This window comes from Somniosus microcephalus, chromosome 10 (assembly GCF_052327205.1).
Source record: "Somniosus microcephalus isolate GS21.2 chromosome 10, FLI_Smic_1.0, whole genome shotgun sequence".
Taxonomy (NCBI): Eukaryota; Metazoa; Chordata; class Chondrichthyes; order Squaliformes; family Somniosidae; genus Somniosus; species Somniosus microcephalus.
In genome coordinates, this window is record NC_140996.1 from 228,860,704 (window position 1) to 228,886,442 (window position 25,739).

Genomic DNA, 25,739 nt, shown 5'->3' on the forward strand with positions numbered 1-25,739 from the left:
CCGTGTTCTGTTTCGAAAGGTTCTAGAGTCGGTGTTAGTCCTGGAGCTTTTGCCGAGGACCCTTGGCCTTTACCCTTGAGCAGACCCATCACTCAAGAGTCAGTGTCGGGAATGATGCGCTGCACCACAGAGCGAAGGGTATGGGCCTCTGCCTATGGTCCCACCACACATTGAGCGTCAATGCCCAGTGTGCCACACTGGGCACCTTCCAACTGGAGAGCAGGCACTCTCTGCCTGCACGGCAAAGGAAAAACTGTAGGACCAAGAGTTAGGAACACAGGAACAGGAGTAGACCATTCAACTCCTCGAGCCTGTTCCACCATTCAGTGAGATCATGGCTGATCTGTGCCTTAACTCCATCTCCCCGCCTTGGGTCTGCTACCCTCAATATCATTGCCTAACAAAAATAATTCCTCTACTTTGAATGGAGCCCTTTCAATTGCTCTAGGGTAGCCCGGCCTCTCTGCACCATTTTCTTTCTTTCTCTTCTGTACAAGCGAGATGAAAGAGAACAAAGCTGGTTGGCTGTGAATGAAAGACTTGCATTTCTATAGCGCCTTTCGCAACCTCAGGATGACCCAAAGCACTTTACCGGCAATGAAATACTTTTTGAAGTGTAGTCACTGTTGTAATGTAGGAAACGAGGCAGCCAATTTGCGCACAGCAAGCTCCCACAAACAGCGATGTGATAATGACCAGATAATCTGTTTGTGATGTTGATTGAGGGATAAATATTGGCCCCAGGACACCGGGGGAGAACTCCCCCTGCTCTTCTTCAAAATAGTGGCCGTGGAATCTTTTACGTCCACCTGAGAGAGAGAGAGCAGACGGGGCCTCGGTTTAACGTCTCAGCCGAAAGACGGCACCTCCGACAGTGCGGCACTCCCTCAGCACTGCACTGGGAATGTCGGCCTGGATTTTTTATTGTGCTCAAGTCTCTGGAGTGGGGACTTGAACCCACAACCTTCTGACTCAGAGGCGAGAGAGAGTGCTGCCCACTGAGCCACTGGCTGACACTGATTGAGCGATAAATATTGTCCTGGGGCACCGCGGAGAACTCCCCTGCTCTTCTTGGGAGGTTCAGAGAGCCGTTAGTTTAGCAAGGGCCACCGTTGAAGGGGTAATCGACCACAAGTAGTCAACAACACTGTGGGTAATTGGCAAATGAATATCGCTCGTTTTTGTTTCTGTGGTGCTGTATTATGAGTTGCCAGTGGGTGGCAGTACAGCCAGTGTCCCAATTAAGGAAAGTTTATTTTAGGTAGAATTACACAGAATCGACAGCACAGAAACAGGCCGTGCGGCCCAACTAACCTGTGCTGGTGTTTATGTTCCACGCGAGCCTCCTCCCACTCTCATTACCTCTTCCCATCCCGCCCGCCCCCCAAATCACACAATTCCCTTCTCCCTCCTGTATGCCTCAAGCCTCCTCTTAAATGCATCAATGCTTCAACCATTCCACGGCCTCGCCACCCCCCCCCCACCCCCCCTCCCTATCTCTGTAACCTCCTCCAGCCCCACAACCCTCCGAGATCTCTGCGCTCCTCCAATTCAAGATTCAAGATCATTTTATTGCCATATGTAACTAGTACAATGGAATGCTTACTCCCCACTCACTCCCACAATACAAGCATATAAATATAAAAGCAAAAAATAAAAACAAGTATAAATAAAAACAATAAGCAGAAAGTATAGCAATAACAGTCCAAGTTGCAGGATATGATGAATAGTGCAAAAAAGCCTCAATTACCACTGGAAATAATAGTAATGTAATATGATAAATATATGGTAATATAAGTATAATATATATTTACATAAACATATATAACTATAATATATGGGGCAGTGCGATTAGCAGTTCAGTAGGTGCGCTGCCTGTGGATAGAAACTGTTCTTAAACCTGCTGGTCCTGGTTCGGATGCTGCGGTACCGACGTCCGGACCGCAGGAGGGAGAACAGTTTGTGCCCAGGGTGATTGGGGTCCTGGATGATGGAGCGGGCCTTGTTCCAGCACCTGGTCTGGAAGATCTCCTCTGGCCGCTTGAGCATCCCCCGATTTTAACCAGGAACAGAAGCGTAGTGGTAATGTCACTGGGCTAATAATCCAGAGGCCCGGACTAATGATCCGGAGACACAAGTTCAAATCCCACCACGGCAGCTGGGGAATTTAAATTCAGTTAATTAAATAAATCTGGAATAATTACTAGTTTCAGTAATGGTAACCATGAAAGTATCGGATTGTCGTAAAAACCCATCTGGTTCACTAATGTCCTTTAGGGAAGGAAATCTGCCGTCCTTACCCGGTCTGGCCGGTATGTGACTCCAGACCCACTGCAATGTGGTTGACTTTGAACTGCCCTCTGAAATGGCCCAGCGAGACACTCGGGTGTAACAAACAATAAAAAGAATGAAACCGGACAGACCACCTAGCATCGACCTCGGCACCGGCTACGGACACGGCAACGGCACATCCAGCCCAGTCGACCCGGCAAAGTCCTCCTCACCAACATCTGGGGATGTGTGCCAAAATTGGGAGAGCTGTCCCACAGACTAGTCAAGCAACAGCCTGGCATAGTCATACTCACAGAATCATACCTTTTCAGCCAATGCCCCCGAACTCCTCCATCACCATCCCTGGGTATGTCCTGTCCCACCAGCAGGACAGACCCACCAGGAGTGGTGGCACAGTGGTATACAGTCGGGAAGGAGTAGCCCTGGGATTCCTCAACATTGACATGGCTTCAGGTCAAACATACATGGGCAAGGAAACCTCCTGCTGATTCCCACCTACCGCCCTCCCTCAGCTGATGAATCAGTACTCCTCCATGTTGAACACCACTTGGAAGAAGCACTGAGTAGTAGCACGGGCACAGAATGTACTCTGGGTGGGGGTCTTCAATGTCCATCACCAAGAGTGGCTCGGTAGCCCCACTGCTGGCCGAGCTGGCCAAGTCCTGAAGGACATAAATGCCAGTCTGGGCCTGCGACAGGTGATGAGAGAACCAACACGAGGGGAAAAACCTACTTGGCCTCGTCCTCACCAATCTACCTGTCACAGATGCATCTCTCCATGACAGTATTGGTAGCAGTGAACTCTGCACAGTCATTGTGGAGACAAAGTCCCGTCTTCACACTGAGGACACCCTCCATCGTGTTGTGTGGCACTACCACCGTGCTAAATGGGATAGATTCAGAACAGATCTAGCAGCTCAAAACTGGGCATCCATGAGGCGCTGTGGGCCATCAGCAGCAGCAGAATTGTACTCCACCACAATCTGTAACCTCATGGCCTGGCATATCCCTCACTGTACCGTTACCATCAAGCTAGGGGACCAACCCTGGTTCAATAAAGAGTGTAGAAGAGCATGCCAGGAGCAGCACCAGGCGTACCTAAAAATGAGGTGCCAACCTGGGGAAGCTGCAACACAGGACGACATGCATGCTAAAAAGCAGAGGCAGCATGCTATAGACAGGGCTAAGCGATCCCACAATCAACAGATCAGATCAAAGCTCTGTAGTCCTGCCACATCCAGTTGTGAATGGTGGTGGACCATTAAACAACTAACTGGAGGAGGAGGCTCCAAGAATATCCCCATCCTCAATGATGGTGGAGCCCAGCACGTGAGTGCAAAAGACAAGGCTGAAGCGTTTGCAACCATCTTCAGCCAGAAGTGCCGAGTGGATGATCCATATCGGCCTTCTCTTGAGGTCCCCACCATCACAGAAGCCAGTCTTCAGCCAATTCGATTCACTTCACATGATATCAAGAAACGGCTGAGCGCACTGGATACAGCAAAGGCTATGGGCCCCTACAGCATTCCGGCTATCGTGCTGAAGACTTGTGCTCCAGAACTAGCCGTGCCTCTAGCCAAGCTGTTCCAGTGCAGCTACAACACTGGCATTAATCCGACAATGTGGAAAACTGTCCAGGTATGTCCTGTCCACAAAAAGCAGGACAAATCCAACCTGGCCAATTACCGCCCCATCAGTCTACTCTCAATCATCAGCAAAGTGATGGAAGGTGTCATCGACAGTGTTATCAAGCGGCACTTACTCACCAATAACCTGTTCACAGATGCCCAGTTTGGGTTCCGCCAAGACCACTCAGCTCCCGACCTCATTACAGCCTTGGTCCAAACATGGACAAAGGAGCTGAATTCCAGATGTGAGGTGAGAGTGACTGCCCTTGACATCAAGGCAGCATTTGACCGAGTGTGGCATCAAGGAGCCCTAGTTAAACTGAAGTCAATGGGAATCGGCGAAAACGCTCCACTGACTAGAGTCATACCGAGCACAAAGGAAGATGGTTGTGGTGGTTGGAGGTCAATCATCACAGCCCCAGGACATCGCTGCAGGAGTTCCTCAGGGCAGTGTCCTAGGCTAAACCATCTTCAGCTGCTTCATCAATGACCTTCCCTCCAACATAAGGTCAGAAATGGGGATGTTCTCTGATGACTGCACAATGTTCAGCACCATTCACAACTCCTCAGATAATGAAGCAGTCCATGCCCGCATGCAACAAGACCTGGACGACGTTCAGGCTTGGGCTGATAAGTGGCAGGTAACATTCGTGCCACAGAAGTGCCAGGCAATGACTATCTCCATCAAGCGAGAGCTTAACCACCTCCCCTAGACATTCAACGGTATTACCATCGCTGAATCCCCCACTATCAACATCCTGGGGGTCACCATTGACCAGAAACTTAACTGGACCAGCCACATAAATACTGTGGCAACAAGAGCAGGTCAGAGGCTGGGTATTCTGTGGCGAGTGTCTCACCTCTTGACTCCCCAAAGCCTTTCCACCATCTACAAGGCACAAGTCACGAGTGTGATGGAATACTCTCCACTTGCCTGGATGAGTGCAGCTCCAACACTCAAGAAGCTCGACACCATCCAGGGCAAAGCAGCCCGCTTGATTGGCACCCCATCCACCACCTTAAACATTCACTCCCTCCACCACCGGCGCACCGTGGCTGCAGTGTGAACCATCTACAAGATGCACTGCAGCAACTCGCCAAGGCTTCTTCGGCAGCACCTCCCAAACCCGCGACCTCTTCCACCTCGAAGGACAAGGGCAGCAGGCGCATGGGAACACCACCACCTCCAAGTCACACACCATCCTGACTTAGAAGTATATTGACGTTCCTTCATCGTCGCTGGGTCAAAATCCTGGAACTCCCTCCCTAACAGCACTGTGGGAGTACCTTCACCACACGGACTGCAGCGGTTCAAGAAGGAGGCTCACCACCACCTTCTCAAGGGGCAATTAGGGATGGGCAATAAATGCTGGCCTTGCCAGCGACGCCCACATCCCATATACGAAAAAAAAGTCGCTCCACCATTGGCGGCCGTGCCTTCAGCCTCCTGGGCCCTGAGCTCTGGAATTCCCTCCCTAAACCTCTCCACCTCTACCCTAATATCTCCTTGTCATAGAGTCATATATTTATACAGCACCGAAAGAGGCCCTTCGGCCCATCGTGTCTGCACCGGCCATCAAGCCCTATCTAATCTAATCCCATTTTCCAGCACTTGGTCCGTAGCCTTGTATGCTATGGCATTTCAAGTGCTCATCCAAATGCTTCTTGAATGTTGTGAGGGTTCCTGCCTCTACCACCCTTTCACGCAGTGAGTTCCAGATTCCAACCACGCTCTGGGTAGAAAAAGTTTTTCCTCAAATCCCCTCTAAACCTCCTGCCCCTTACCTTGAAACTATGCCTCTGGTTATTGACCCCTCTACTAAGGGGAAAAGTTCCTTTCTATCTACCCTATCTATGCCCCTCAATCAGGTCCCCCCTCAGCCTTCTCTACTCTAAGGAAAACAACCCCAGCCTGTCCAGTCTCTCCTCATAACTGAAGCGCTCCAGCCCAGGTAACATCCTGGTGAATCTCCTCTGCACCCTCTCCAATGCAATAACATCCTTCCTATAGTGTGGCGACCAGAACTGCACACAGTATTCCAGCTGTGGCCTAACTAGCATTTTGTACAGCTTCATCATAACCTCTCTGCTATTCCTTGGCTAATGAAGGCAAGTATCCCATATGCCTTTTTAACCACCTTATTTATCTGTCCTGCTGCCTTCAGGGATCTATGTACATGCACACCAAGGTTCCTCTGATCCTCTGTCCTTCCTAGGGTCCTACCATTCATTGTGTGTTCCCTTGCCTTGTTAGTCCTCCCAAAATGCATCACCTCACACTTTTCAGGGTTAAATTCCATTTGCCACTGTTCTGCCCATCTGACCAACCCGTCTATATCGTCCTGTAGCCTGAGGCTTCCCTCCTCGCTATTTACCACTCCACCAATTTTCGTGTCATCTGCGAACTTACTGATCATACCTCTTACATTCATATCTAAATCATTAATGTACACTACAAACAGCAAAGGACTTATGTGGCTCGGTGTCGAACTCTCCTGTGAAGCACCTTGGGATGTTTTACTATGTTAAATACAAGTTGTTGTTGTGGCTGTGATTTCCACATTCTCCCCACTCTCTGTGAAAAGAAATTCCTCCTAAATTCTACATTTGACCTGTTGGTGACTATCTTATATTTATACCCCCTTGTACTGGACTCACCCACAAATGCAGAAGAGATTTACTAGATTGGAACTGGGGATGAGAGACTTCAGTTAGGTGGCGAGACTGGGATTGTTCTCCTTAGAGCAGCGACAGTTAAGGGGAGATGTGATCAAGGCGTTCAAAATCATGAAGGGTTTTGATGAGTAAATAAGGAGAAACTGTTTCCACTGGCAGGAGGGTTGATGACCAGAGGGGACAGATTTTAAGGTAATTGTTAAATGAGGAGGGAAAAAATTTACACAGCGAGTTGTTGTGATCTGGAACGCGCTGCCTGAAGGGGCGGTGGAAGCAGATTCAATAGTAACTTTCAAAAGGGAATTGGATAAATACTTGAAAAGGAAAAATGTGCAGGGCTCTGGGGAAAGAGCAGGGGGAGTGGGACTAATTGGAGAGCTCTTTCAAAGAGCTGGCACAGGCACGATGGGCCGAAAAGCCTCCTCCTGTGCTGTGTGATTCTATAAAGTGCAAACCGTTTCTCCACATCCACGCTGTCGAACCCCTTCATCATTTTGAAGCAGTCTTATCAGCTCTCCTCTACGTCTTCTCTTTTCCAGAGAATAGAGCCCCAGCCTGCTCAATCTTTCCCCTCAATCCTGGTAGCTTCCTTGTTTGATCTTTTCCGCACCTTCTCCAGTGCTTCAGTATACGTGTTGTAGTGTAGAGACCAAAACTGCGCACACTGCGCCAAGTGTGGTCTTATCAAGGAATTCTATGTAATGTAACATTCCCGCCCTGCTATTGTTTCTATTTCTCTGGAAGTGAACCTCAGTGCTTGGTTTGCACGCTTTATGACCTTATCAACTTGCGTTGGTATGTTTAGCTGTTAATGTATCTGTATCCCCAGATCTCTTTGTTACTCTACCTAATCTGGAATCTGGTTTCTTACCTTCCAGCAAGATCAACAACAACTTGTATTTATATGAAGAAAGAAAGCCTTGCATTTCTGTAGTGCCTTTCACAACCACTGGACATCTCACCACTTTACAGCCAATGAAGTACTTTTTGAAGTGTAGTCACTGTTGGAATGTGGGAAACGCGGCAGCCAATTTGCGCACAGCAAGCTCCCACAAACATCAATGTGATAATGAGCAGATTATCTGTTTTTTAGTGATGTTGATTGAGGAATAAATATTGGCCCCAAGACACTGGGGAGAACTCCGCCGCCCCGCCCCCCCACCCCCCGCCGCTCTCCTTCAAAATAGTGCCATGGGATCTTTTACGTCCACCTGAGAGAGCAGACGAGGGCCTCGGTTTAATGTCTCATGCGAAAGACGGCACCTCTGACAATGCGGCACTCCTTCAGTACTGCCCCTCCGACAGTGCGGCACTCCCTCAGTACTGCCCCTCCGACAATGCAGCACTCCCTCAGTACTGCCCCTCCGACAGTGCGGCGCTCCCTCAGTACTGACCCTCCGACAGTGCGGCGCTCCCTCAGTACTGACCCTCCGACAGTGCGGCGCTCCCTCAGTACTGCCCCTCCGACAGTGCGGCGCTCCCTCAGTACTGCCCCTCCGACAGTGCGGCGCTCCCTCAGTACTGCACTGGAGTGTCAGCCTAGCTTTATGTGCTCGAGTCTCTGGAGTGGGACTGTTGAACCTGCAACCTTCTGACTCGGAGGCGAGGGTGCTACCCACTGCGCCACAGCTGACACTATAGTGACTTTAAAGTAGTAAAACATCCCAAGGTGCTTCACGGCAGCATTATAAGACAAAAATTTGACACCGAGCCACAAAAGGAGACACTACGACAAGTGACCAAACGTTTGGTCAAAGAGGTAGGTTTTAACAAATTACTTGGCTTAATTCCAGAGAAATAGAAACCATAGCAGGGCGGTAATGTTACATTACATAGAATTTCTTGATAAGACCACACTTGGCGCAGTGTGCGCAGTTTCGGTCTCTACACTACAACACGTATACTGAAGCACTGGAGAAGGTGCGGAAAAGATCAAACAAGGAAGCTGCCAGGATTGAGGGGAAAGATTGAGCAGGCTGGGGCTCTTTACAGTTATGAAGGGGTTCGACAGCGTGGATGTGGAGAAACCGTTTCCACTTCATCGAATCATAGAACCACACAGCCCCAAAGGAGGCCGCTCGGCCCATCGTGCCTGTGCCGGCTCTTTGAAAGAGCTCTCCAATTAGTCCCACTCCCCCCTCGCTCTTTCCCCACAGCCCTTCCAGTATTTCTCCAATTCCCTTTTGAAAGTTATTATTGAATCTGCTTCCACCGCCCTTTCAGGCAGCGCATTCCAGATCACAACAACTCGCTGCGTAGGATTTTTTCCCTCATTTGCCAAATACCTTCAACCTGTGTCCTCTGGTCACTGGCCCTTCTGCCACTGGGAACAGTTTCTCCTTATTAACTCTGATCAAAACCCTTCAAGGTTTTGAACACCTCTATCAAATCTCCCCTTAACCTTCTAACCACCAACCCCCTCTGTAGTATATGTACCTTTAAGAGAGAACTACTTTTTACAGCTCCTGTATACTGTAGTACCGGCAGTGACCACACCTGTATATAAGCCTTGAGCATGCCTCTGTACCCCCAGTCTTGAGACTACCCTCCTCCAGTAAATACCTGTTGATTGTTAAGTTACAGCATCCGTGTGGTTATTGAAAAACATCATACTCTCAGAATCACGGATCTAACCCCCTCCCCCCACACCCCACAAATTTTATCATCTGCAAATTTCGACAACGTCCCTCCAGTATCTGAGTTGAAATCCACTTCCCACTCTCTGCCAGCTCGAGAATGTCCCCTTAACCCCGATCTCCGCTTTCTGTTTTGTATCCAACTTTTAATCCATAAGGTGTCAGCTGTGGCTCAGTGGGCAGCACTCTCTCTCGCCTCTGACTTGGAAGGTCGTGGGTTCAAGTACCACACCAGAGACTTGAGCACGTAATCCAGGCCGACACTTCCCAGTGCGGTACTGAGGGAGTGCCACACTGTCGGAGGAGCCGTCTTTTCGATTTGACGTTAAACCCAGGCCCCGTCTGCTCTCTTAGGTGGATGTTAAAGATCCCATAACACTATTTCGAAGAAGAGCGGGGGGGGGGGGGGGTTGCGGAGGGGAGTTCTCCCCCGGTGTCCTGACCAATATTTATCGCTCAACCAACGTCACTGAAAAAAAACAGATGATGTGATCATTATCACCTTGCTGTTTGTGGGAGCTTGCTGTGCGCAAATTGGCTGCTGCGTTTCCTACATTACAACAGTGACTCCACTTCAAAAAGAGTTTAATTGGCTGCCCGAGGCGGTATATTCTTTCTACTACCCTCTGACCTTTGTCACGAGTCTCTTATGTGGCACCTTATTAAATTCTTCCTGAAAGTCCACGTGTAACACATCTGCATTGTCTACTCTTTCTGCTGCCTCGTCTAAGAATTCAGTGCGCTGGTTAAATATGACCACTTCCTTTTAGAAATCCCCGCTGACTGTATTTTAGTTACATTCTGGGTTTTCCAGGTGTTTGGTTTTGTGCGCGGTATAACTCGGTTTGGCTCCTTTGCAGCTGGGTGGAGAGTTGGATGGACTGGGTGCGTTCTCGTTGACATGGAGGGCAGTGCCCAGCGCGCCGATCGATGAGTCACTGCAGCCGCACGCGCAGTGGCTGCTCCCCGGCTGGCAGGGTCCGAGCGGGCTCGCGTGCAAGCCTGGACCGCGAGCATCAGCGGGTGCTCGACTGTGGGAGGCATCGCGCAGCCCATACCCGATCCTGTCCCTCTCTCGAGACACGTGCACACGTCACCAGATGTCATCGGACAGTGATCAAGACTGAGCGCCATGTCTAATTTATCTCCCCTTCCCCAGTCTAGGGGCTGCTGAGGCCAATTGTAGAGCCCCAGCTGCTGACTTGGCCGATCCTAGCGCCAACGGAGAACGATACAGCACAGAAGGAGGCCATTTGGCCCATCATGCCTGTGCCGGCTCTTTGAAACAGCGCTCCAATTAGTCCCACTCCCCCCTGCTCTTTCCTCGTAGCCCAGCAGATTTTTTCTTTTCATGTATGTGCTCGCTGACCTACATTGACAACGCCTCGATTTTAAAATTCTCATCCTTATTTTCAAATCCCTCCATGGCCTCGCCCCCTCCCTATCTCTAATCTCCTCCAGCCCCACAACCCTCCGAGATCTCTGCGCTCCTCTAATTCTACCCTCTTGAACATCCCTGATTTTAATCGCTCCGCCATTGGCGGCCGGGCCTTCAGCCGCCTGGGCCCCACGCTCTGGAATTCCCTCCCTAAACCTCTCCGCCTCTCTCCTTCCTTTAAGACACTCCTTAAAACCGACCTCTTTGACCCAGCTTTTGGTCACCTGCCCTAATATCTCGCTACGTGGCTCCTGTGAAGCGCTGTGGGATGTTTTACTGCATTAGAGCTTTATAAATGCAAGCTGTTGCTTGTTATCCGATTCCCTTTTGAAAGTTACTATTGAATCTGCTTCCACCGCCCTTTCAGGCAGCGCATTCCAGATCACAACAACTCGCTGCGTAAAATAATTCTCTTCACCTCCCCCTCTGGTGCTTTTGCCAATGACCTTACATCTGTGTCCTCTGGTTACCGGCCCTCCTATCAGTGGGAACAGTCTCTCCCCATCGACTCTTATCAAAACTCCTCATGATTTCGAACACCTCTATTAAATCGCCCTTTAATCTTCCCTGCTCTAAGGAGACCAATCCCGGCTTCTCCAGCCTCTCCACATAACTGAAGTCCCTCATTCCTGGTTCTCCAATTCTGGCCTCTTCCCCGATTTTCATCGCTCCTCCACTGGCGGCCGTGCCTTCAGCTGCCTGGGCCCCACACTCTGGAATTCCCTCCCTAAACCTCTCCGCCTCTCTCTCTGCTCCTTTTAAGATGCTCCTTAAAACCTCCCCCTTTGACCAAGCTTTTGGTCACCTGTCCTAATATCTCCTTATGTGGCTTGGTGTCAAATTTTGCCTGATAATCGCTCCTGTGGGACCTTTTGTTAAAGGCGCTGTATAAATGTGAGCTGTTATTGTTGTGCCCTGCCTCCGCAGCCTCTCTACGACCTCTCCTTCTGTCGTACCAGGCTGTGCCTTTTTATTAGCTTGGCTGTCGGTGGGGTTGGGGGGGATGGCCAATTTATTTACTGAAAGGAGCGTTTGAGATCCTGGATGAAGCTAAATTCGCGTCCTGTCCCAGCTGGAGCTGTGAACTTTGCAGCTTGTTCTTTGTTCATATACTCAAGAAGGAGTTGGATATATTTCTTAAGGCTAAAGGGATCAAGGGATATGGGGAGAAGACAGGGACAGGGTACCGAATTTGGATGATCAGCCATGATCGCATTGAATGGTGGAGCAGGCTCGAGGGGCCGAATGGCCTACTCCTGCTCCTATCTTCTATGTTTGAACTGTGGCCCAGTCGCTCCTCACCAGGGAAGGGTTGGGGGGGAGAGGAATTCGGCAGCCAAATCTCTGGCACGCATCTCCTAACAACCAGTTGCAGAGCGGCCTAGGCTGTTGCCAACTCTGGTTGGGTGTATTCCAGGAGGTTTCATCACGTAAGAACAGGAGTTGGCCATTTGGCCCCTCGAGCCTTCCACCTCCAAATGCCCCGCCCGCCCACGCTTCCGCCATTGGCCGCCCAACAGGTCAATCCTCGCGGCGCACTGTCTTCCCACGCCCAATTGGAAAGCGGGCAGACTCGTTCCTTTCTACCCACCTCTGATATTTTTATAACCAAACTTTTATTTATTTTAACGCCCCCCCCCCCCCCCCCAATGATTTTTCTCCCAGGTTTTGCTCGCGACGGTGTCCTGGAGATTAATCTTTAACTCCTGCCGACTCCAGGACAATCCTCGCTGCGGTCTGGGGGAACAGATCTCCCGCCTGACTGACTCCTCAGGATTGTCCAAAAGCTTTGGCCTCTTGTAAGGTCTCCCGGAATCTCTTCCCTTCCCTTTATCCCCACTTGGCATCAATGTAGTCAGGGCCAGGGAACTGAGAAAACCACACTCATGCTGTTCATTGTGTACTCGTGTCTGCACTGGCTCTGAACTACTGTCATTGGCAATGTTTGAACATAGAAGGAGGCCATTCAGCCCCTCGAGCCTGTTCCGCCATTCAATTAGATCCTGGCTGATCTGTATCTTAACTCCATCTACCCGCCTTGGTTCCGTAACCCTTAATACCCTTACCCAGCAAAAACCTATCAATCTCAAGTTTTGACATTTTCAGTTGACCCCCAACCTCAACAGCTTTTTGGGGGAGAGAGTTTCAGATTTCCACCACCCTTTGTGTGAAGAAGTGCTTCCTGACATCACCCCTGAACGGCCTGGCTCTAATTTTAAGGAGACGCCCCCTTGTTCTGGACCCCCCCCACCAGAGGAAATAGTTTCTACCCTTTAATCATCTTAAACACCTCGATCAGATCACCCCTTAATCTTCTATACTCGAGGAATACAAGCCCAGTCTCTGCAACCTGTCCTCGTAATTTAACCCTTTTAAAAGGTTAAGTTACGGAAATTAAATTGCGGAAAGCATGATCTTCAAACAGTCACTGTATTTCGATCAGGTGAAACAGATTACTGCTTAAATGTCACACAACTGGTTTTCAGAAATTGAAGGAAGTCTTTGGCGTTCTCCAGCGAATTTGAATGGCTTGTGTGCGTGAGCATATCCCCTGCTCGGTTCCCCCGTGTCCCAGTTCCTTGACAGTAAAGTAGGGTCAATCCTCTAGTGCCACACGACTTCCTCGTGTTACCGATGAAGATGGTAACTACATTTCCTAAATGTAGGACGCTTACATTTTCTGTCCTAAGATAATTTTTGCTTTGATTGTTAGTTTTTCTGACATTTTGGGGGGATTTGGATGAGGCCTAGGCAGACCTCGGCCTTCGCATGAGAATGGTAGCAATCAGCCTTCCTAGTGGGATAGTCGGACTTGGCTTTCCCTACTTGATTGGTAAAACAAGGTCTCTCCTTTACAATGAAATGGCGATTTCCTGATTTCAGTCAGGTGCTCTGGAGGAAGCACAGTGCTGAGCTAAGGCAGGTTTGGTTGTCTAAACTTTAGACTCTAAAGGGAGAGAAAGGTGAAAAATCAGAGCACGGTTCCACTCCTCTCCTCCTCTCCTCTCCCTTCTTCTCATTTCCTCCTCTTCTCTCCCCTCCCCTCCCCTCCCCTCTCATCCCGTCCCCTCTCATCCCGTCCCCCCTCATCGCCCTCCCCCCTCATCGCCCTCCCCCCTCATCGCCCTCCCCCCTCTCATCGCCCTCCCCCCCTCATCTCCCCCTCCCCCCTCATCTCCCCCTCCCCCCTCATCTCCCCCTCCCCCCTCCCCCCTCATCTCCCCCTCCCCCTCATCCCCCTCCCCCCATCTCCCCCCTCCCCCCTCATCTCCCCCTCCCCCCTCATCTCCCCCTCCCCCCTCATCTCCCCCTCCCCCCTCATCTCCCCCTCCCCCCTCATCTCCCCCTCCCCCTCATCTCCCCTCCCCCCTCATATCCCCCCTCATATCCCCCTCCCCCCATATCCCCTCCCCCCTCATATCCCCTCCCCCCTCATATCCCCCTCCCCCCTCATATCCCCCTCCCCCCTCATATCCCCCTCCCCCCTCATATCCCCCTCCCCCCTCATATCCCCCTCCCCCCTCATATCCCCCTCCCCCCTCATATCCCCCTCCCCCCTCATATCCCCCTCCCCCCTCATATCCCCCTCCCCCCTCATATCCCCCTCCCCCCTCATATCCCCCTCCCCCCTCATATCCCCCTCATATCCCCCTCATATCCCCCTCATATCCCCCTCATATCCCCCTCATATCCTCTCCCTCCCCTCCCCCCCCCTGCCCCTCCCCCAGGAACTGCCCCCAGAGGGCCTGGCTGAAGGCCTGGGGTCGAGGTTGACTGTCGGATTTCTCTAATGCTGCTCGGATGGTTCCAACAGCAACAGAGGAATGGAAGAGTTTCTTTTTTCTTGAAGTGTTTTGTTCCACATTGCAGATGGCGATTGGGCAGCATGAGGACCTATAACCCGGAACAGATTATGCTGAGTGCAGCAGTCCGCAGGTCCAGCCGGGATGTCAACATAATGAAGGAGAAACTCATCTTTGCAGGTACAGTGCAGCCCTGCTTGCACCTTTAGCTCATCAAGGTGAGAATGATGGTTCCTTAGTCATGAGATGCCTTTCGGAGCCTGGAGGGGGTTGGGTTTGGGGGGGTTGGTGTTGATTGAGCAGTTAACAGGCCACAAGCTGTGCAACTTGCTCACAAGTGGGGGGAGTGGTGGGGAAAGGCTTCAGTAACAGGTAGAAGATTGTATGGGCTTTCTTGTTCTTGAAGCAAACATTGCTCGTAAAATGGCATGAAGAGACACTGGATCTCCAGGTTAAAATGACTACCCCTTGCTTCTTAGGCTTAATAAATAGAGTAGTTTCACCTGCGCTAAGGAGCATGGGTAAGGGCTGCCGCCATTATGACCGCGCGCAGGTTTCCTGGATCCGAGATCAGAATTTAACTGGATGCTCCTTCCTGGTCGCTCTTGTTAAGGAATTGAAATGTCATCTTAAAACATAAAAATCGGGAGTAGGAGTCGACCATTCGGCCCCTCGAGCCTGCTCTGCCATTCAGTAAGATCATGGCTGAGCTTCAACCTCAACTCCACTTTCCCGCCCTATCCCCATATCCCTTGATTCTCTTAGTTTTCAAAAACGAACTATCTCAGTCTTGAATATACTCAACGATTCAGCATCCATGGCCCTTTGGGATAGATTATTCCAAAGATTCACCACCCTCTGAGTGAAGAAATTTCTCCTCATCTCGGTCTTAAATGGCCGACCCCTTATCCTGAGACTGTGCCCCCCTAGTTCTAGACCCTCCAGCCAGGGGAAACAACCTCTCAGCATCTACCCTGTCAATCCCCTTCAGAATCTTATATGTTTCAATGAGATCACCTCTCATTCTTCTAAACTCCAGAGAGTATCGGCCCATTCTACACAATCTCTCCTCATAGGACAGCCCTCTCCTCCCAGGAACCAATCTAGTGAACCTTTGTTGCACCCACTGTTTGGCAAGTATATCCTTCCTTAGGTAAGGAGAACAAAACTGTCCTGAGCTTGGCTCCATTGGCTGCACCTCTCCTCCTCTGGCTCCGAAACGTTATGGGTTTGAGTCTTACACCAGGACTTGGCGTGCAGTGTAGACTGACACTCCAGCGCTGAGGGCATTGTTCCCCGATCGTTGGAGATGCTGGCCTTTGGATGAGACGTCAAACCAAGAATCTTGGCGAGACGGACACTAAAGGTCCCATGGCACTATGCGCGGAAGAGTTGTCCCAGTGTCTTGGCCAACATTCCTCCCTCATACTACGACCTGTAAAAATATACCAATCTGTACTATGCACCAATCCAATTCAGTAAAATGTGCACTATATAATGATGCACTATTACGTTCCATACTTTATAGAATGAAATGAAGACAGCAGCAGTTTGCATTTATACGGCGCCTTTAACGTAGTAAAACATCCCAAGGTGCTTCACAGGAACGTCATCAGACAATATTTGACACCGAGACACAGGAGGCGACATTAGGACAGGTGACCAAACACTTGGTAGGTTTTAAGTAGGGTCTTCAAGGAGGAGAGAGAGGTTTAGGGAGGGAATTCCAAAACTTAGGGCCTCGGCAGCTGAAGGCACGGCCGCCAACGGTGCAGCGAAGGAAGTGCGGGGGTGGGGGGGAAGCACAAGAGGCCAAGAGTGGGAGGAGCGTCACAGAGATAGGGAGAAACGATACGTGTACATTTATTTACCTGTCTCATTTTCTCCCTTCCCTCTTCTGAAGATGTTGAGTCCCTCGCTGGGGTACATTTCCAAGGGCATCATTATTCATGTGTTGACCAAGATGGTGAGTATCGGCAGATATTTCACCCTGGAGCGGGGAGGGGCGCCCGTCGCACTCGGCCCAGACCCTGCCCTCGTCCGACATCCCCAGACCAGCACTACAAGTAGGAGCCATTAGGCCGGGATTAGGAGCAGGATCCTTCCCGAACGATTCGCCAACTCGGCACAAACCGGGAATCGGGCCTGTTCCACCTGGATCAGGGACGATTATTCGAACCCACTGGGACAGCTTGCATAGACTATATTGCGTTATACCTTGCACCCTCTGTAGTCTTGAGCTCATCCAAAAAACACTGCTGCCCAGAATCCTAACTCGCACCAAGTCCCGTTGAGCCATTCCCCCCCCCTCCCCCATCCCCCCAGTGCTCGCTGATGTACAAAGCCTCGATTTTAAAATTCTCATCCATGTTTTCAAATCCCTCCATGGCCTCGCCCCCCTCCCTATCTCTGTAACCTCCGCCAAACCTACAACCCTCCCGAGATCTCTGCGCTCCTCCAATTCTGGCCTCTTGCGCATCCCTGATTTCCTTCGCTCTACCATTGGCGGCCGTGCCTTCAGCTGCCTGGGCCCTAAGCTCTGGAATTCCCTCCCTAAACCTCTCTGCCTCTCTCTCCACATTTGAGACGCTCCTTAAAAGCTTTTGGTCGCCTGTCCTAATATCTCCTTATGTGGCTCGGTGTCAAATTTTGTTCAACGCTCCTGTGAAGCACCTTGGGACGTTTTACGATGTTAAAGGCGCTGTATAAATACAAGCTGTTGTTGTTGTGTTGAGGATACCCACTATCCTTCCATTATAATAGACACGTGGACTCACGAGATAGAGCGACTGTATGATGAATAACCTGTATTAATAAACACGCTAATGTAACCCGTTAGACGCAGTGCTCATGAGGCTGGTCACGAACAGAGAATTCATCGGTGGGGGGGGGGGGTCCGCAAGTTGCGATCTCTCACCGCTCACGCTAGCCCTATGCCAGAGACTGGGGAGAGTTCCTGAAGTGTGCAGTACCCTTGTGTAGCTAATGATGTAAGATGAGCGTGAGATTAATGCTCGAGCGTGTTTTTACTACATGCGGTTAATGCATGAGTACACGTGACCAGTACATCAACAGAAGCATTGAATGTCTCTCCTAATCGTTATTGACGTAAGAAAACTACTAGGCACTTGGTCTAAGCGTTAAACAAAGCTTTAATCAGCTGTTTTACAACATGGAGGTCTAGTTGTGTCCTTCACTAGTTCCTGTTAAGAATGTCCTGCGCAAGCTGGGCCCGTGCCCGAGTATTTATACTCCCCCTGGACAGCGCCACCCGTAGGCCGCTCAGTTGATTCATGTCAGTTACTATTACTATCTGTTTATTGTTCTGCGGACATAACCCACGAGTGACTGTGCCTGTCTCGACAGCCTTCATTTCCTTATCTCCTTTAGACATAGAAACATAGAACAATAGGAGCAGGATTCGGCCCTTCGAGCCTGCTCCGCCATTCAATGTGATCATGGCTGATCCTCTATCTCAATACCATATTCCCGCTCTCTCCCCATACCCCTTTTTGCCTTTTGCGTCTAGAAATCTATCTATCTATCTCCTTCTTAAATATATTCAGCGACTGGGCCTCCACAGCCTTCTGGGGTAGAGAACTCCACAGGTTCACCACCCTCTGAGTGAAGAAATTTCTCCTCATCTCAGTCCTAAATGTCCTACCCCGTATCCTGAGACTGTGACCCCTCAATCTAGACCCCCCAGCCAGGGGAAACATCCTCCCTGCATCCAGTCTGTCCAGCCCTGTCAGAATTTTATACGTTTCAATGAGATATCTATTACAGAGAGTCCTATTCTCCTTTCGCACTGCCCTCCTGATTTCTAGACGCCTTGGTGTTAGTCCAGCAATTAATATTCCATTCTCGCACTCTCTTAACTGCTACATCCTGCACCTGTCTGTGTCTGAAGACTGGTTTAATCCCAGTTAAGAAGGCAAATGGTATGTTGGCCTTCATAGCGAGAGGATTCGAGTACAGGAGCAAGGATGTCTTGCTGCAGTTGTACAGGGCCTTGGTGAGACCACACCTGAGTGTTGTGTGCAGTTTTGGTCACCTTATCTGAAGAAGGATGTTCTTGCCATGGAGGGAGTGCAGCGAAGATTCACCAGACTGATGGCAGGAATGACGTATGAGGAGAGATTGGGTCGATTAGGCTTATATTCGCTGGAGTTTAGAAGAATGAGAGGGGATCTCATTGAAACTTATAAAATTCTAACAGGACTAGACAGACTAGATGCTGGAAGGATGTTCCCGATGGTCGGGGAGTCCAGGACCAGGGGTCACAGTCTAAGGATAAGGGGTAAGCTATTTAGGACTGAGATGAGGAGAAATTTCTTCACCCAGAGAGTGGTGAACCTGTGGAATTCTCTACCACAGAAGGCAGCAGAGGCCAATTCATTAAATATATTCAAGAAGGAGCTGGATATATTTCTTAAGGCTGAAGGGATCAAGGGATATGGGGAGAAGGCAGGGACAGGGTACTGAATTTGGATGATCAGCCATGATCTCATTGAATGGCAGAACAGGCTCAAGGGGCCGAATGGCCTACTCCTGCTCCTATCTTCTATGTTTTTATGTATTTAAAGAAAATAAGGGCTTGCATTTCTACAGCGCCTTTCACAACCTCAGGACGCCCCAAAGTGCTTTACAGCCAATGAAGTACTTTTGAAGTGTAGTCACCGTTGTAATGCAGCAAAGATTGGTCAATGAGTTAAGTTTGAAGGAGTGGCTTAAAGGAGGAGAGAGAGGTAGCGAGGCGGAGAGGTTTAGGAAGGGAATTCCAGAGCTTAGGGCCTCAGGCAGCTGAAGGCACGGCCGCCAACGGTAAAGTGAAGAAAATCAGGGATGCTCAAGAGGCTAGAATCAAAAGACTAGGGATGAGTGACTTTAATTACGTGGAGAGTCTTGAGGAGCTGGGGTTGTTCTCCTTAGAGCAGAGAAGGTTAAGGGGACAATAATCGAGGTGTTCAAAGTTATGTGGAGTTTTGATAGAGTAGATGGGGAGAAACTGTTCCCACTGGCAGGTGGGTCAGTAACCAGAGGACACAGATTGAAGATCATTGGCAAAAGAACCAGAGGGGAGATGCGGAGAATTTTTTTTACACAGTTGTTGTGATCTGGAATGCGCTGCCTGAAAGGGCGGTGGAAGCAGATTCAATAGTAACTTTCAAAAGGGAATTGGATAAATACTTGAAAGGGAAAAGATTGCAGGGCTGTGGGGAAAGAGCAGGGGGGGTGTGGGACTAATTGGATAGCTCGTTCAAAGAGCCGGCACAGGCATGATGGGCCAAATGGCCTCCTTCTGTGCTGTATTGTTCTCGGTTGGCGCTAGGATTGGCCAAGTCAGCAGCTGGGGCTCTACAATTGGCCTCAGCAGCCCCTAGACTGGGGAAGGGGAGGTAAATCAGACAGGGCGCTCAGTCTTGATCACTGTCCGATGACATCTGGTGAAGTGTGCGCACGTGTGTGTCTCGGGAGATGCTCGCGGTCCAGGCTCGCACGCGAGCCCGCTCGGACCCTGCCGGCCGGGGAGCAGCCACTGCGCGTGCGACTGCGGTGACTCATCGATCGGCGCGCTGGGCACTGCCCTCCGTGTCAACGAGAACACACCCAGTCCATCCAACTCTGCACCCAGCTACAATGGAGCCAAACCGAGTGATACCGCGCACAAAACCAAACACCAGGAAGACCCAGAATGTAACTCAAATACAGTCAGCGGGGATTTCTAAAAGGAAGTGGTCATATTTAACCAACGCACTGAATTTTTAGAAGAGGTAACAGAAAGAGTAGACAATGCAGCAGATGTGTTACACGTGGACTTTCAGGAAGTATTTAATAAGGTGCCACATAAGAGACTCGTGACAAAGGTCATGTGGATCAGGTTGCAGAAAGGAAGAATTTGCATTTCTGTAACCCCTTTCAGGATCTTGAGTGCGGTGCCCAGAATTGGACACAATACTCCAGCTGAGGCCTAACCAGTGTTTTATAAAAGTTTAGCGTAACTTCCTTACTCTGTGCTTCTATTAATAAAGCCAAGGATCCCATGTGCTTTATTTAACAGCCTCCTCAACCTGTCCTGCCACCTTCCACGATTTGTATACATAAACCCCCAGGTCTCTCTGTTCCTGAACCCCCTTTAAAATTATACCCTTTAGTTTATATTGCCTCTCCTCAGTCTTCCGACCAAAATGAATCACTTCTCACTTCTCTGTGTTAAATTTAATCCGCCGTGTGTCTGCCCATTTCCACCAGCCTGCCTGTGTCCTCCTGAAGCCTGTTGCTATCCTCCTCTCCGTTTACTACACTTCCCAGTTTGGGAAAGATTGAGCAGGCTGGGGCTTTTTTCTCTGAAGGCTAAGGGGGAGACCTGATTGTGGGGGGGGTCTTTAAAATAATGACGGGCGTTCGATGAGGGTGGTTGTGGAGACAGGGTTTCCACTTTGTGGGTGAGTCCAGAACAGCCGTAGAATCATGGGATGGTTGCAGCACGGAGGAAGGCCCTTGGGCCCTTCGAGCCCGTGCCGTGTGCGCACAAATATAAGGGAGTCACTTAACAGATCTTTACCCGGTGGGTGGTGAGGACGTGGAACTCGCTGCCACGTGGAGTGTTTGCGCATTGACGCATTTAAAGGGGAGGCTTGATGCATACACGAGGAGGAAGGGAATTGCGGGATACGGGGCAAGGGTGGGATGAGGTGAGCGGAGGCTCGTGTGGAGCATAATCACCGGCATAGGCCAGTTGGGCCGAATGGCCTGTTTCCATGCTGTAGGTTTTATGGAATTCTATGTAAAATAAACTCCTTAATTGCAGAGCAAGGTCCCACAAACAACAACGTGATAATGACCCGATAATCCATTTTTTAGTGCGGGGTAAATATTGGCCAGGTCACTGGGGAGAACTCCCCTGATGATCTTCGAAATAGCGTCCTGTGATCTTTCACATCCACCAAAGAGAGCAGACGGGGCCTCGGTTTAACACCTCATCCGAAAGACGGCACCTCTGACAGTGCAGCGCTCCCTTGCATTATGTGCCCTGGGTTGGGACTTGAACCCACAACCTTCTGACTCGGAGGCAGCGAGAGCGCTGCCCAGTGAGCCACAGCTGACACCTTATAGATTGAAAGCTGGCTTACAAAACAGAAAGCGGAGATCGGGGGTTGAGGGGAGATTCTCGAAATGGCAGAAAGTGGGAAGTGGATTTCAACTCAGAAACTGGAGGGACGTTGTTGAAACTTGCAGATTGGAGGGCAGAGCTAATACTGCGGAGGACTGCACCAAAATCCAGGAAGACACAAACAGGTTGCAGAGTGGGCGGATCAATGGCAAATGGAATTCAATTTAGCGACGTGCAAGATGATTCATTTTGGTAGGAGGAATAAGGAAGTCACTTATTCCTTGTAAAGTAAGAAACCAGATTAGGTAGAGGAACAAAGAGATCTACAGAGCTGTTTTTTATATTGATGTTGATTGCGAGTTAAGTATTGGCCCAGCACACCAGGCAGAAACTCTCCTGCTCCTCTTCGATTAGTGGCCGTGGGATTTTTACGCCCACCTGAGAGGGCAGACAGGGCCTCGGTTTAACGTCTCACCCGAAAGATGGCACCTCCGACAGTGCAGCACTCCCTCATTACTGCACCTCCGACAGTGCAGCACTCCCTCAGTACTGCCCCTCCGACAGTGCAGCGCTCCCTCAGTACTGCACCTCCGACAGTGCAGCGCTCCCTCAGTACTGCCCCTCCGACAGTGCGGCGCTCCCTCAGTACTGCCCCTCCGACAGTGCAGCGCTCCCTCAGTACTGTCCCTCCGACAGTGCAGCGCTCCCTCAGTACTGCCCCTCCGACAGTGCAGCGCCTCCCTCAGTACTGTCCCTCCGACAGTGCAGCACTCCCTCGGCACTGCCCCTCCGACAGTGCAGTGCTCCCTCAGCACTGCCCTGGAGTATCAGCCTAGCTTTATGTGCTCAAGTCTCTGGAGTGGGGACTTGAACCCACAACCTGCCTGACACAGATGAGAGAGTGCTGCCCACTGAGCCACGGAAATTCCTGACTTAGGAAGTCCCTGCACCCCCCATGCCCCTTTACATTGACGGCACCACAGGTGCCACCGCAGGGTCCGACTCCCCACTGGGGTAATCCGGAAAACTCGTTCTTAAGTCTGTGACCCAGTGTATCTCGGTCCTAGTTGGATTTGCAGCCTGCAGAGTCCTTCAGGGTCAGTCTGTGTAGTGTCTTAGGAAGAATTTGTATTTCCATTTGGCCTTATCCTCAGGACATCCCAAACCACTGCACGGCAATGTCACTGTTGTCAGGTAAACAAACGCAGCAGCCAATCAGCACACAGCCACATCTCTCACATGGCATGTTTCTGGTGGTGCTGGTTGGGGCTGAATGTTACCCAGGACTCCAAGGGAATTGGATAAATCACAGAATGATCCAGCACAGGAGGAGGCCCTTCGGCCCATCGTGCCTGTGCCGGCTCCTTGTAAGAGCTCTGCAATTAGTCCCACTCCCCCAACCCCCCGGCCCCCTGCTCTTTTTCCCCATTGACCTGCAAATGTTTCCCTTTTTAAGTTTCTATTCAATTATTTTCTGAAAGTTACCATCGAATTTGCTTCCACCGCCCTTTCAAGCAGTGAATTCCAGATCGTAACAACTCGCTGCGTTAAAAAAATTCTCATCGCCCCTCTGGTTTTTTGCATTTGTTTTCCTACATTTACAACAGTGACTACACTTCAAGAGCACTTCATTGGCCGTAAAGCACTTTGGCATGTCCTGAGGTTGTGAAAGGCGCTATAGAAATGCAATTCCTTCCTTCCCTCCTTCCATTCCCTCCTTCCATTCCCTCCTTCCATTCCCTCCTTCCATTCCCTCCTTCCATTCCCTCCTTCCATCCCTTTCCTTCCATCCCTTTCCTTCCCTCCCTTTCCTTCCCTTCCCTTCCCTCCCTTTCCTTCCCTTCCCTTCCCTCCCTTTCCTTCCCTCCCTCCCTTTCCTTCCCTCCCTTTCCTTCCCTCCCTTTCCTTCCCTCCCTTTCCTTCCCTCCCTTTCCTTCCCTCCCTTTCCTTCCCTCCCTTTCCTTCCCTCCCTCCCTTTCCTTCCCTCCCTTTCCTTCCCTCCCTTTCCTTCCTTCCCTCCCTTTCCTTCCCTCCCTTTCCTTCCCTCCCTTTCCTTCCCTCCCTTCCTTCCCTCCCTTTCCTTCCTTCCCTCCCTTTCCTTCCCTCCCTTTCCTTCCCTCCCTTTCCTTCCCTCCCTTTCCTTCCCTCCCCTTCCTTTCTTTCTTGTCTTGGGACACTGCCCCATGAATTACCCGATCGTATGCTCGTTGGGTTTCATCCAATGCCGGGTTGGACGGCCCCGATGATAACTCCCTGTTTGCCCTGTGTTCCAGAGATCAACAACGGAGTGGCCAATTCCGACGATGGCTCCCTCTGCTCTGAGAGCGGGTTCGATGGGTACACGAACGAGGCTGTCAGTCCCCTGGGCCGTCGAGGGGCCAAGATGCGGATCGACTGAGAAGCGCGCACGCAGTTTCCGTCCTTCCTGACGTCTGGATTTGGGAGCAGATCGGTCGACATCCCCGCCCCCCGCCCCGCCTCCCTCCACCCTGATTCCCCCCTCAACCCGTGGAGATCGTGGACCTTGATTTCACTATGAACTAACTTGAGATCATGACGGCAGTGACCTGCGGGAGGAAGGGGTGTTGGGGAGAGACCTTTGAACTACTGCCGTGCATGTGAAGGAACTTGGAAAGAGAAACCCCCCTCCTCCCCCTTTACGTTCTCCGGCTCCCCCCTTCTTTACCCCTCCTCCAAATGGAGTTGAGCACAAACTCGGGTAGGCCCTTGGGGGGGCGGGGGGTGGTGGAAGCAAACGCAGGAACGTCCCCGCTATCTGCTGCCTGCCAGTCTGATTGTTCCTTGCTCTTGCGGAGAGATCTGTGGAATTTGGTCTTTTGTCATTTTCCCATCCATTTCAATTGGATGGGTTGTATGCTCAGTTTACAGTTTGTTGGTGTGTAAAATTACATAAATATATATAATATAAAAACAAAACCGCATTTCTACTTGCGGAACAGTGTTGGGAGGCGCCTGCAGTGTTTCCTTGTCGTTGATCTCTCTCTAGACTCGCCCCGATATATTTTTCTCTCTGCATGCGTCTTAATGAACTGATTGATCCTCAGCCAGTTTACTGGTGAATCTAGGGTTCCCAACTCTGCTTTGACATATCCCTGGAGGTTTTGTCACTTGACCTTTTGCCTCTAACCACCCCGCTCACTCAAACATCCCTTCCCCTCCCACCCACACCCCCCCCCCCCGCACCCTCTCTGATATTTTCGTAACTAATAAATTCGAAGACGTACCGTTTTCTTCAACTGGCCCTGTGATTTTTGTCGCTGGGTGGTTTTTGCTCCCCGCTCCCCCCCCCCCCCCCCCCCCGCGGAGTCCTGATGGTTAATCTTCAGTTGCCGGAGACTCCAGGGCAACCTTGGAGAACTGGCGACCACCCCCTCCCCAAGTGGATGGCGTCTAACGCAGAGACAACATTATTGAATAAGGACTTTTACTGTGTTTCGTTCCGGCGTTTGGGAGCTGTTTGACGTTAGCTATTTTCCCGGCCTCTTGCGCGCTCGAGGCCACGAGGTGAAGGCGCAGGAATGGGTCGTGCCTAGAGGTTGCCCAACTCTGGTCGGGCCTATTCCTGGCGGTTTCATCGCATGACCTCACCCCTCCCCCATCACGCTCCCGCCATTGGCCGCCCAACATGTCTGTCCATCAAAGGCGCACCCACCAATCAGAAAGCGAACAGACTCTTCGTTACCCAATCAGATGATTCCTGACCGTCAGTCGAACAGCCGTTTTTTTTTAACCCGTCCCCCATACATTTATAAATAATAAACAAATGCATTCAAAGCAAATGAAGACAAACACATTTTGTTTAAAACCCCATTGATTTTTCTCTCTGAATCTGCTGTTGTCAGGGCATTGAGAAGAGAGGAAAGGGGTGAACACTTCTCCTCGGCACTCGGCCCCCTCAGGTAAGTAGATAACGGCACTTAATCGCACTTTAACGAGGTGGGAAAAGCTTATCGAAAGGCCCAAAATAGTCGGCTGCTCCATGTGTTGTAAGCGATGTTGGACTTGTTCCTTTCACCTCGTCACCTCCAAGCCACGTACCATAGCAAAATACTGCAGATGCTGGAAATCCGAAATAACAGCAGAAAATGCTGGAAAAACTCAGCAGGCCAGGCAACATCTGTGGAGAGAAAT

At 50.6% G+C, this 25,739-nt stretch overlaps 1 protein-coding gene across 6 annotated transcripts in view; it reads left to right on the forward strand.

Moving 5' to 3' along the window:
* gdpd5b (glycerophosphodiester phosphodiesterase domain containing 5b) overlaps positions 1-24,559 on the forward strand; it is a 261,392-nt gene extending 236,833 nt beyond the window's left edge. For 3 of the 6 annotated variants that reach the window (XM_085999716.1, XM_085999718.1, XM_085999721.1), the window contains 3 exons: positions 14,541-14,653; positions 16,377-16,439; positions 23,861-24,559. In XM_085999716.1, the coding sequence (XP_085855842.1) occupies positions 14,541-14,653; positions 16,377-16,439; positions 23,861-23,985 (301 nt within the window). In that variant the 3' untranslated portion in view covers positions 23,986-24,559. Of the gene's footprint in view, positions 1-14,540; positions 14,692-16,001; positions 16,147-16,376; positions 16,440-23,860 lie in introns of all 6 variants that reach the window. The other 3 variants (XR_015079825.1, XM_085999720.1, XM_085999719.1) reach the window with 3 other exon arrangements.
* Positions 24,560-25,739: the final 1,180 nt, after the last annotated feature.